We start from the raw sequence: 13142 nt of genomic DNA on the forward strand, positions 1-13142 counted from the left end.
GTAGCCACCAGCCACTCGCTGGCTCTCCAGCAGGGATCAATTTATGATTCTGTGATAAATACACCTATAGATCGTGGAGACAGCAGCTTTAGCCATGGCACTGGGGTTTGATAGAAATGTTGCCGAGAATGCCATTAGCAACCATAATTCTTTTTAATCCCACAGGATATGCTGTTCAGATCCCAAAGAGCCAGCAGCCCGCCAGCTAGTAATACTCCATCCACTGCACAGAAAATAGAGCTTTGGGGGGAAGGAAATATGGGGAAAAGACAGAAATGCAATTAAACAGCCGGGCAGGAGTCGATATTGTGTTACCCCTACATAGATGCACTGGAGGCAGGGAAACGTATCACACTTGCATCTTTATTAAAATCTGTCATGGAGAAATAGGAAAACAAAGTCTGCGTTTTTAAAAACCTCCATGAATATAAACAGAGGACTGAAGCCATTTCAGCTAAAAAGGTTTAAGTTTGAACTCTTATATTACAAATACACAACCAATTACAAATGAATGTACGGGAGCTATTCAGCACCCCTTTATATCTGTAAATGACATAAAACACGCACATTCACATGAAGCCCAAATGCATTATTTTTTGTGCCATTATTATTATTTTTAAGCCTATATAGGTAAGAAAGCCGCAACCTTTCTCTATAGTATATCTCGCAATGTCGATTGTCTTGATGAAATTTGCGAGGCACAAGGCCGGGTGAGCGGGACAGTCAGCTATTGATTATCTGCCAGCACACAGAGATCCTGTCACTATGGGAACAAGGGTGCTGGCTATTCGCAGTCAATAACCAGGGACCAGTTCCAGATCAAACCTGCGGCACATCGAGCTGACCCGTTACCGTCAGGAGGAGGAAATAATAAAGCTTGAGGTGCATCAGAGGCGTCGGAATCCTTGTTTCTCTAATCTAGCAGCACATAATAATAAAGAGTCTCTCTTTAGTGAGGGGAAACATAACAATATAATGAGACATGCTTTCACTGAAGCTGCAACATGATGTAAAGTAGCAAGACTCAATATTTTGGCATAATAGCTATTAACAAACAGGCTCCAATCCCCCATGCAAAATGGATGAGACACGCCCATGCTGTTACTGCAGAGCTCAACTCTAGAGCAGATGGATCTCAGAAGCAGAGCTGTGTGTGTGTGTGTGTGTGTGTGTGTGTGTGTGTGTGTGTGTGTGTGTGTGTGTGTGTGTGTGTGTGTGTGTGTGTGTGTTTACTGGATGTGTGAGAAAGAGAGAGAATAAGTGGGTGTGTCGCTTCCAGCTGAAAAGTTTGATGTCAACTGGGGAAAAGGAGAATATGGTGCACAGCTTCAGCCTCCACACAGCACACGGTAAACGCTGGAAGGCTTTGTCTATCAACCTGCTTTTCTAAACTTGCCTGTGAGAAAGCCACAATTCTGAAATACTCATACAGTTCATTATAAATACTACGACTGCTACTATGTTTGAAGCTGCACATTTACGACAGCAGATACATATTTTGATTCGGGAGCCACAGTCACATACAGCACGTCCCATAATTACTGAACGGACAGAGAAAACAACAAAACAAACACACACTGAGGTATTGTGTTCAAAGTCACCATTTCCACAAGGCAAGGCAGCACTAATACATCACAAAAGCAGGGAGCGAATAAAAACAACCACCATTTCACACCCATCGTCTTACCAGTCGTCCTCTGCAAAACTACCCTCCTCAGCCTCAGGGACGTGACTGTTGGAGCGAAAGTGAGAACAAAAAGCATCTTGTTGACAAAGCATTACGTGAACATGCTGTTGGTAAGTGCAGGCGCAAGGATTTTTGTTAAAATGGGATCGTTTAGGAGGAGTTGGAGCGTGGCAGCTTAGCTAAGGTTCTGTGGTTAGGATGATAGCGTTGATTATAGCGTGTCCTCTAATCACTTATTTGTTTCCAGATTTTTTTACAGTTGCGCAAAATATTCATACTTGACACTTTTTACCAGGAACTACATACAACCAGCAGTCACATATCTTAGCCATTTAAGACCGGAAACACAGAAACACCTATTCCAGCAATGTTCACGGGTAACTTAATGATATATCTTTACATTATACATCGTCTCTTTGTTCTCAAGAAACAGTCTGGCAACATGCTAAAACTCCAAGTTTTCTTCTTTTTTGGGGTTGCTGTAGTGCAAGCCATCAGCTAATGAGAAGTTTGATGTGTTGATCCCTGAATGTTTCCAGCCTGCATGCCTGAATATCCATGGGCAACACACTGAACCCCAAGATGCACCCCGATGCATTGAGAGAAAAGTGCTTATGTGAATGGGTCAGTGAGGCATTGAATTCATACTGACCGCCCAAAAAGGGTAGAAAAGCACTATATGAGAACCCGTCCAATTACAAAACCCATCCTTCTTTGATTTTTTGCAACAATTAATTAAAGAAAATACTTTGGAAAGAAGCCCAACTGTGCTTTTTTCCACTAGTCATCATTTACCTTAGTAAATGTGGAAAATGAAAATTGTTATTTCCGTACATTACAGGTGTTATTTTAGCTGTGATCATTAAGAAGCAAAAGTAAACAAAAAAGGAGACAGCTTTCAGTACCATGCTTTTGTATATCTATTCAAATTGTGCATGATTTGACGGACCGTTCTTCCCCTATTATTTTCATTTTATATGCGGTTGTGGTCAGAAGTGAATGTCATGGTAATTTGGGGTTTTTAGATTTCTTTGTACTGTTATTTGTCAAGGGTGGAATTACTGTAAAACCAAGAACTGGCTGCACAAGTTTGTTTTGGATTTTCTCCAGTCTGCACAGGGACAAAAGTATACACACAACCCCACTCGTATTTGGTTAAATGTTGCTTAATGAAGTTGCTTCTGGCACAATTTTGGTCTTCTGGGCAGAATTGGTAGTTCGTTTAAATTGGTTGGCATCCTGGCACAAAAACAGCTTTTAAAGCCAAACCGAAGATTTTTAATAAGTTTGAGTTTGGGGCTTTGGTAAGGCAAGTCCAGAAGCTTATTGTTAGCCTCATGTGTCCATCCCATAATGATTAATGATGTGTTTTGGGGATCATTGTCTTGTTTGGAGGCCTACTTGTGTCAAAGCTTCAACTGAACGTGAAGAATTCAGAGGTAGTCTCCCCTTCTTCATTACTCGATTTAGTTTGTAACACTTGCTAGAGTGACTGGTATATATGACATCAGTAAGCTGTATGGTTGATTCTAACTAAATAAAGTGCTGGATTCACCCAGTAGATGTTGTAAGGTTGATAACAAAAAAACTGAGTGTACGTAAAAACTGAACAACTACAAAATAAGATCATTAAAAGGTGTTACAGTGGAGACATTTTACTCAAATGTCTAAAGAGAAGTCAACAAAATCAAAGGAGAAAACAATCCAAGAAAGACAAAGTAGTAAAAATAGAAATGAATAGAAATCATTTTATAATTGTAGCAGCTGTCAGCAGGCTACCACAGTTCGGTGCATATTTTCAAGGTCACCAATGAACGTAGTAGAACATTACAAACTGAATGTGGCCAAAGAGCATTCCAGCATTATTCCATTAGATCCAAACTCATACAGCCAAGCTTCACTCTTTTACCTACAACAATGAAACAATGGGACTATTTGAATCAACAATACGTTTGTATAAGACTTACAACCACATATCCTCTACTATATGCTTCTATGCTTCGTTAAGACACTTTTAAATAAAATAAAGAAGAGTTCTGTCATTTGAGCACATCTTTACATAATTGTGCTTTCACTCTAGCCTTAAATAAAAAGCCAGGAGGATTCTGGGAGCCTCCCTCAGATTGGGACTCCAATCCAGTGGAATTAATTAATGTCTACACCCTTGGGGATGTCTTTATTAATTACAGCAGCACTTAATTTGTGTAGAGGAACACATGCGGGCGGCAGCGTCGGGGGGGCTTTGTGTGCGTGTTCTGGCACTAAATTACAAGTCACGCTACAAACTAAGATCTATACACATGCTTGTTCATTCATTTGAACAAAAACATGCCTCATTTTATCTTTGCTTTACTCGTATTATCCCTTTTGCACAATATGTTATTACTTACTGCTTGATATTTAAAAGCTGTTCTTCTGAAATTAAAATAAAGGTTAAAAAAGGATGCAAGTATGTTAATTTGAGAATTTAAAGTTTAATTAAGCAAGAGCTGCCTCTGAACTACTTCATCCATATTTCATGATTAACAGACAGTTGAAAGCATCTATAACAGGAAAGGAGGAAGTTCCAGTTATTCATATTATATAACAATATCCAAAACAGACTCAAGTATGCCACGCTCTTTTACTATTGGCCCGTGTTGGGTGTTTATATTATTAAATATTGCTCAGTATTACTGCTCTGTATGACTAAAGTCCTTCATTAAATAAGTTTTTTTACTACAGCACACACCAACCTGTTTGATCTGGCCTCTAAAATGGTGACTGGTAACAATGACTCAAGTCTTATGGACACATTTAAAAGAACAAATCAAAACCTCCCAGCACAAACTTGCTGACACAATCATCTTTGAAAAGAAAAATAAATGTGAGATAAAAAGTTATTTTTTTGACTTTGTAAATTAAATGAATTGGCTTGGGCAGAGCTAGAACGTAGTAGTACAGCTGACATTGTTGTAGTATGTTGGACAATGAATCCAGAAGAGTGAACTTTTAGAGTCAACCGTTTCTGAGCCGTCTAATTTTGGAAACGCGTAAGAAAAAAAGATGGGGAAGCAATGTCCAAACGATGGCATCTTGAAAATTCTCGACTTATTAGAACTGGTTGTCTTCCCTCCTGCTATGAAACTCTCATCCATATTTATCAGTTGCGTAACAGGGAGTGCGTCTTTCAGAGAATCAAAGAAAAATCTCGAGCCTTTTAAAGGAGGAGTGAGTGCAAGTCTCTGATGACCAGCAAGTTTAACCACCAATATAACCATGAAACAAAAAAACACTAGAAAAATTTGCATTTCCTGCGAAAATGCAGTGTGGATGCTTAAAGCTGAAGCTGTATGCAAAAAGTAGCTGAAAAAGCTGAAAAGTTGCAGAAATTGTAAAAACTTTGCAGAAGCAAAAGAAGTTTGCTAAAATGGAATAACTTAGCAGAACTGCAATATCTTAGAGGAAACATAATACTTGGCAGAAATACAATAGCATAGCAGAATTTAGCAGAAATATTGTAACTTACCAGAAACATGATAACTTCTCAAAAATACAAGAATTTAGGAGAAATAGTATAAGATAACAGAAAGAATATATTTAGCCAAAAATACTTAAACATTACAGAAACACTATGATTTAGAAAAATAGTACAACAGAGCAGAAATATTGTGATTTACCAGAGACACTGTGATGAACTATGAATATTGTAATTTTAAATTAAGACTTTGTTTTAGCACAAATATTATAATTTAGCAGAAATACTATATTAAGCACAAATCCTATAAAAAGCAGAAATGGTATGATTAAGCATAAATACTACATTTAGTAGAAATACTTTGTTTTAGCACAAATCCCATAAAAAGCAGAAATACTGTACTATGATTTAGTAGAAAAACTATAATTAATCAGAAATACTAAATTTAGCAGAAATACTATATTAAGCACAAATCCTATGAAAAGCAGAAATAGTATGATTAAGCATAAATACTACATTTAGCAGAAATAGTATATTAAGCACAAATCTTATAAAATAGCAGAAATGCTATGATTTAGCACAATAGTAATAAGTTAAACAGAAAAATTGGAAAAGCAAAATGGACAGCTGAAAAAATGCTGAACATGCTGAGGGTCCCTCAAATATACTTGTTAAATGACAAAAATCTGCAAAAAAATTTATTACAGCCACACAATCACAAATATGTACACATGAGGAAACACACATGCACATAGAGACCCACACACAAGATCCAATTCAGTCAACCAGTCTAAATATATTGAATTTAAATCTTAGAATGAGATCATCCCATTAAAAGCCTCTCTCTCTCTCTCTCTCTCTCTCTCTCTCTCTCTGTCACAGACACACACACACACACACACACACACACACACACACACACAGGGAGAGAGGACTAAGTTTCTAGGTCAGCCTGGGAACTGCTGAATTTGAATCCACCAATCAGAGAGCCTGTGCACTTTTCCCCACCAAAACAGGTGCATCTGTTTACACACGCAGCAGCACAGAGAGACACAGGATTTTTGCAGTCTATTTCTCATAGTGACGACTCCCTCAAACAAATGACCGTAATTTCCTAACCGTAGGGGCTAGAACGGTCATTCTTACACCGTTTTGTTCAGAAGAGGTGGGGGAATCTTCAAGTGTTGACAATTTAATATTAAAATATGAATTTTTAGAGATATATGACATGGATGACTTGTTGACTTAGAAGCCACGAATTCCCCAATATGCAAATTTGAATGCCTGAGACCACATATGTGATTGGCTGGCTGGGAAGCCGTGCAGGCCCTGATTTGTGGATTTGAATTCCTCAGCCCTCAGATATGATTGGCTGGCTTAGAAGCCACGAAGGCCCCAATATGCAAATTTGAATGCCTCAGGACACTTATTTGATTGGCTGGGAAACTGTGCAGGCCCTGATTTGAAAATTTGAATGTCTCAGTCCTCACAGAGGATTGGCTGCCTGGGGACCTGGCAGAAATATATAGAAATACTATTATTAAGCATAAATACTACATTTAGTAGAAATACTATGTTTTAGCACAAATACTATAAAAAGAAGAAAAACTATAATTTAGCAGAAATACTATATTAAGCACAAATCCTATAAAAAGCAGAAATACTATAATTTAGAACAAATAGTATAAAAAGCAGAAATACTATAATTTAGCAGAAATACTATGTTAGGCACAAATCCTATAAAAAGCAGAAATACTATAATTTAGCAGAAATACTATGTTAGGCACAAATCCTATAAAAAGCAGAAATACTATAATTTAGCAGAAATACTATATTAGGCATAAATCCTATGAAAAGCAGAAATACTATGATTTAGCAGAATAGTAATAACTTATTGAAACACAAATGCACAGAGGGACACACAAACACAGGCTCTAATCCAGTCAACCAGTCTAACTATGTTCAATTTAAATCCTACAATGACATGCTGCCAAATAAGGGCAGGGTCCTCTCTCTCCCACTAAACACACACACACACACACAGGGAGAGAGGACTAAGTTTCTAGGTCAGCCTGGGAACTGCTGAATTTGAATCCACCAATCAGAGAGGCTGTTTACGTTTTCCCGCCAAAACAGGTGCATCTTTTTACACACGCAGCACAGAGACATAGACCTGCTTCTTTCAGTTTATTTCACATAGTGAGGATTCCCCTCAAACAAATGACCATAATTTCCTAACCATAGCGGCTAGAGCGGTCATTCTTACACTGTTTTGTTCAGAAGAAATGGGGGAATCTTCAAGTGTTGACAATTTATCATTAAAATATGAATTTTTAGAGATATATGACATGGATGACTTGTTGACTTAGAAGCCACGAATTCCCCAATATGCAAATTTGAATACCTGGAGCCCACATACATGATTGGCTGGCTGGGAAGCTGTGCAGGCCCTGATTTGTGGATTTGAATTCCTCAGCCCTCAGATATGATTGGCTGGCTTAGAAGCCATGAAGGCCCCAATATGCAAATTTGAATGCCTCAGGACACATATATGATTGGCTGGGAAACCGTGCAGGCCCTGATTTGAAAATTTGAATGTCTAAGTCCTCACAGAGGATTGGCTGCCTGGGGACCTGGCAGAAATATATAGAAATACTATGATTAAGCATAAATACTACATTTAGTAGAAATACTATGTTTTAGCACAAATACTATAAAAAGCAGAAATACTATAATTTAGCAGAAATACTATATTAAGCACAAATCCTATAAAAAGCAGAAATGGTATGATTAAGCATAAATACTACATTTAGTAGAAATACTTTGTTTTAGCACAAATCCCATAAAAAGCAGAAATACTGTACTATGATTTAGTAGAAAGACTATAATTAATCAGAAATACTAAATTTAGCAGAAATACTATATTAAGCACAAATCCTATGAAAAGCAGAAATAGTATGATTAAGCATAAATACTACATTTAGCAGAAATACTATATTAAGCACAAATCTTATAAAAAGCAGAAATACTATATTAAGCACAAATCCTATAAAAGCAGAAATAGTATATTAAGCACAAATCTTATAAAATAGCAGAAATAGTGTGATTTAGCACAATAGTAATAACTTAAACAGAAAAATTGGAAAAGCAAAATGGACAGCTGAAAAAATGCTGAACATGCTGAGGTTCCCTCAAATATACTTGTTAAATGACAAAAATCAGCAAAAAAATTTATGACTGCCACACAATTACAAATATGTACACATGAGGAAACACACATGCACAGAGAGACCCACACACAAGATCCAATTCAGTCAACCAGTCTAAATATATTGAATTTGAATCTTACAATGGGATCATCCCATTAAAAGGCTTTCTCTCTCTCTCTCTCTCTCTCTGTCACACACACACACAAACACACACACACACACACAGGGAGAGAGAAGTAAGTTTCTAGGTCAGCCTGGGAGCTGGTGAATTTGAATCCACCAATCAGAGAGGCTGTGCACTTTTCCCCACCAAAACAGGTGCATCTGTTTACACACGCAGCAGCACAGAGAGACACAGGATTATTGCAGTCTATTTCTCATAGTGAGGACTCCCCTCAAACAAATGACCGTAATTTCCTAACCGTAGGGGCTAGAACGGTCATTCTTACACCGTTTTGTTCAGAAGAGATGGGGGAATCTTCAAGTGTTGACAATTTATCATTAAAATGTGAATTTTTAGAGATATACGACATGGATGACTTGTTGACTTAGAAGCCACGAATTCCCCCAATATGCAAATTTGAATGCCTGAGGCCACATATATGATTGGCTGGCTGGGAAGCCGTGCAGGCCCTGATTTGTGGATTTGAATTCCTCAGCCCTCAGATATGATTGGCTGGCTTAGAAGCCATGAAGGCCCCAATATGCAAATTTGAATGCCTCAGGACACATATATGATTGGCTGGGAAACCGTGCAGGCCCTGATTTGAAAATTTGAATGTCTAAGTCCTCACAGAGGATTGGCTGCCTGGGGACCTGGCAGAAATATATAGAAATACTATGATTAAGCATAAATACTACATTTAGTAGAAATACTATGTTTTAGCACAAATACTATAAAAAGCAGAAATACTATATTAAGTACAAATCCTATAAAAAGCAGAAATACTATATTAGGCACAAATCCTATAAAAAGCAGAAATACTATATTAGGCACAAATAGTATAAAAAGCAGAAATACTATAATTTAGCAGAAATACTATGTTAGGCACAAATCCTATAAAAAGAATAAATACTATAATTTAGCAGAAATACTATATTAGGCACAAATCTTATGACAAGCAGAAATAGTATGATTTAGCAGAAATACTGTATTTAGCACAAGTACCGAAAAGTACCAGAAATACTATGATTTAGCAGAATAGTAATAACTTACAAAATTACAAATATGGAGGCATATTGAAACACAAATGCACAGAGGGACACACAAACACAGGCTCTAATCCAGTCAACCAGTCTAACTATATTCAATTTAAATCCTACAATGACATGCTGCCAAATAAGGGCAGGGTCCTCTCTCTCCCACTAAACACACACACACACACACACACACACACACACACACACACAGAGGGAGAGAGCTGCCGAATTTAAATCCACCAATCAGAGTGGCCGTTTACATTTTCCCGCCAAAACAGGTGCATCTTTTTACACACGCAGCACAGAGAGGCACAGGATTATTGCAGCCTATTTCTCATAGTGAGGACTCCCCTCAAACAAATGACCATAATTTCCTAACCGTAGGGGCTAGAGCGGTCATTCTTACACCGTTTTGTTCAGAAGAGATGGGGGAATCTTCAAGTGTTAACAATTTATCATTAAAATATGAATTATTAAAGATATTTGACTTGTAATTCACCATAACTGAGTAGAGCGAAGCAAAAACTGCCTTGACTTGCCCTCAAACAACGCTTTGTAACTCGAAATCTATTTGGAGTATCGATATCATTCTTTCACCGTAAGAGACAGCAGGCTTTGGTGAACAATCATGGAAATTTTCAGGTCTCTGTGGAAATCCAACAAAAAGTTATGACGAGAGAAAAAAGTGGTTCATTTCCAGAGTTTGAAATCTGAAGAAATCTGAGCGAGGGACAAATTTCCTACCCTCAAACAAACATAATTCATGGCCAAATGGTAATAGGTGAGAAAACAATTCTTGAATTGTGAGCGTCAGGAGTGTCTGAAGATATACCAGGACAAGCCTCATGTCTTAACTTTGCTTCGTTAAGGAGATATGACGATTCGAATATGCCTCTCATTACAGAAATCCAGCGATGATTTTGAACAAACTCTCCATTGACTTTGTATGGAGAGTTTTCTGACCTTGTGTTGGTCTGAGGAGATTTGCCAAAATTCTATAAATCCCACAACAATGATAGTGACATTTTCTGAAAGCCAGCAAAAATACCTACGTTTTGATGTATAATTTGTGGAAGTTGAGTGAAAATTGAGCAAGTAGCAAGAAGTTGTTCGGACATGAAGTGAAAATTGCAAAAGCTTCAGTGACACACTGGAAGCCAAGAGCATAGCAACCATAACAACGCATGTATTTTGTGAAAAATCACAATTGTGCAACTGAAAACTTTAAGAGGCATAAAAGTAAAATGGTAAAAGATTTGAAAAAGCTGAATCATACCTGAATAGCCCAATAATTTGTGAACATTTTAAAGTTTGAATGGTTGTTCTAGGTGAAAGTATGAGGAAGTAGTTAAGTTTCAAAAACAAGCAAAATTTAGCAGAATTTTGGAAGTTTCCCATTCATTTCAATGGGACAAATTAAAGGAAAAAAGTGGAATATTTTAAAAAGTATAATAGCAAAAAATAGCAAAAATCATAGCGATCATTAGCAGAAATAGCAGAATAGTTTAAAATTTGAACGGTGAAAATCGGCTGAAAATTGTGGAAGTAGTTAAGTGCCAAAAAGTGTACGGAAGCAACTGGAATAATAAAGTATAAAGAATAAAGAGAAACAGGAACTCAATAGTGTGGATGCTTAAAGCATCCACACAATTACATACCAAGAACATCATACAAACCTTTAATCCACACCAGCAATGGTTACGACACAAATATCAGCAATGATTCGGAGGCTTCACATCACCAGCACGTGCAACACTTAAACGGGCTTTACGCTGCTGACCCAGGGATCGACAGTGACAAACTGTCAGTGCTCCCACTGGACTCACAATCACAGCCTAATGAGAGTACAGAGAACTCCAAATAAAATACTCTTTTGTCCTCAGCTTGCACTTCATCAATCACGCTTTTAATTGAATCCTAATGGGATTAAACATGTACTGTTACGCCTGCACTTTCTTTGATTCTGTGAACACTGAGGCTCATTATCTATGCATGAAAATGAAATGAGCAGGAGGAAAAAGGCATTTAGGAGTGATTTAATGTTTAATGTTGAACTCTAGCTAAAAGAATTTGTAAGCTACAGGAGTGGAGGAAAAATAAATTCATTTTGGTTAAAACCCTGTGTTTATAATCCGATACTGTGAGTTACCAAGTTATATCAAAACAACATCGAGCTCGCACCACACTCGGAAAGTACAAAGAGGCATAGCCAGCCTTCACAAACATCTCCAACATGACAAACAACGAACAAACACCCGCAGCGGAGAGTGTAAAGTGCCTTTGCTTGCAAATGCCTGCCCACTTTTTATTTTTAGTTTATGTCGAGAGGAGCACTGATGTACCTGCTAATGAGAAGGTAGGGAGGGAGAATGAAACGCCAGATGCACTATGATGCACACTCGGCACTTAATGAAGGCCAGAGGATATGAGGACGAAGGCAGGGAAAATGGAAAAACAGGGAGGAAAGCTCAACATACCCATAAGCCACACCGGCAATAGTGCATTTCTTGAACTGCATCACGTTGCAGGTGAGAGTTCCTGTCTTGTCTGAGAAAATGTACTTCACCTGAAAGGAAAGAGAAACAGAACACTTTAAAAGAAATCTCTTTCAAATAAGTGCACAATATAAAATATATATATATATATATATATACCTGGCCTAATTCTTCATTCAGATTGGAGGTGCGGGCCATGGCAGGTGTGTTTGTGGGCTCATATAGCATATCAGTGTCCTGAAAACAATCATGGAAGAACTTAAAATGTAACGTTACTGAACAAACAACATGTTTGCTTAACAATCTTCACATCAATTTAGAAAATATGAACAAAGTCTCCCAAAAACTGGTGCTTTACTTCAAGCCTGACAGTCAAGTTTCCCCGGAGAAAATACTGAACCAAAGGGAAACCAACAGAAGTGTCCTAAATGTTACTAAAATTTACTCGCTAGGGTTTCATTTAAACTTAAAAGTTGCTCAAAATAACTTTTCCAAAATAAAGGAAACATGGATGCCTCAGTCAAGACATTCAGTGAAGTTGACCTACTTACTACAGACACTCATGATGCTAAACCAAACGGTTAACATCGACTTTTAGATGTGTTTTCCCTTTGCAGTGCTATGTGCAGATGTAAATATAGTAATGGTGTTTAAAATTATTTTGATGACCCCATGTTACCACCTTCAGCTTCTTGTCAAGCTGAAACAGTCACATCACCTTATATAGCAGACATAGAGGAAAAGACTTCAACAGTTGTCTTCCTAACAAATCGATGCACAGCAACATCAACATTCATCTGGAGTCATGTGCTGACCTGACAGACTTCAGTCCAACCTTCATTCTCTTTTAGCTCTTTTTGGTTTCTACCAGCTATAAAGGAAAAGTCTGGCACGTACTCGCCGGCTGCTATGTTAATCTTTTATTTGATGCTTCTTGTAGTTTTTCCAGAAAGAATGCTGATGAGAGTCACTAAACGACATCAACACTGCTAAGAGTTGCTGTGAAGAAAACTCCTCGTGATTTGTCAGCGTTCATCGCTCCAATATTCCCTTTTACAAAAGACGCAGCAATCTGATCCAAGATTAAGTAGTGA

The 13142-nt window shown here is 37.7% G+C and overlaps 1 protein-coding gene across 2 annotated transcripts in view; it reads right to left on the minus strand.

The window, feature by feature from the left end:
- atp8a1 (ATPase phospholipid transporting 8A1) overlaps positions 1-13142 on the minus strand; it is a 119325-nt gene that overhangs the window by 60255 nt on the left and 45928 nt on the right. For both annotated transcript variants that reach the window (XM_080900484.1, XM_080900485.1), the window contains exons 13-14: positions 12208-12285; positions 12031-12119 (exon numbers count right to left, since the gene is read on the minus strand). In XM_080900484.1, the coding sequence (XP_080756610.1) occupies positions 12031-12119; positions 12208-12285 (167 nt within the window). The remainder of the gene's footprint in view (positions 1-12030; positions 12120-12207; positions 12286-13142) is intronic.

This window comes from Rhamphochromis sp. 'chilingali' (genome assembly GCF_963969265.1).
Source record: "Rhamphochromis sp. 'chilingali' genome assembly, chromosome: 13".
NCBI lineage: Eukaryota > Metazoa > Chordata > Actinopteri > Cichliformes > Cichlidae > Rhamphochromis > Rhamphochromis sp. 'chilingali'.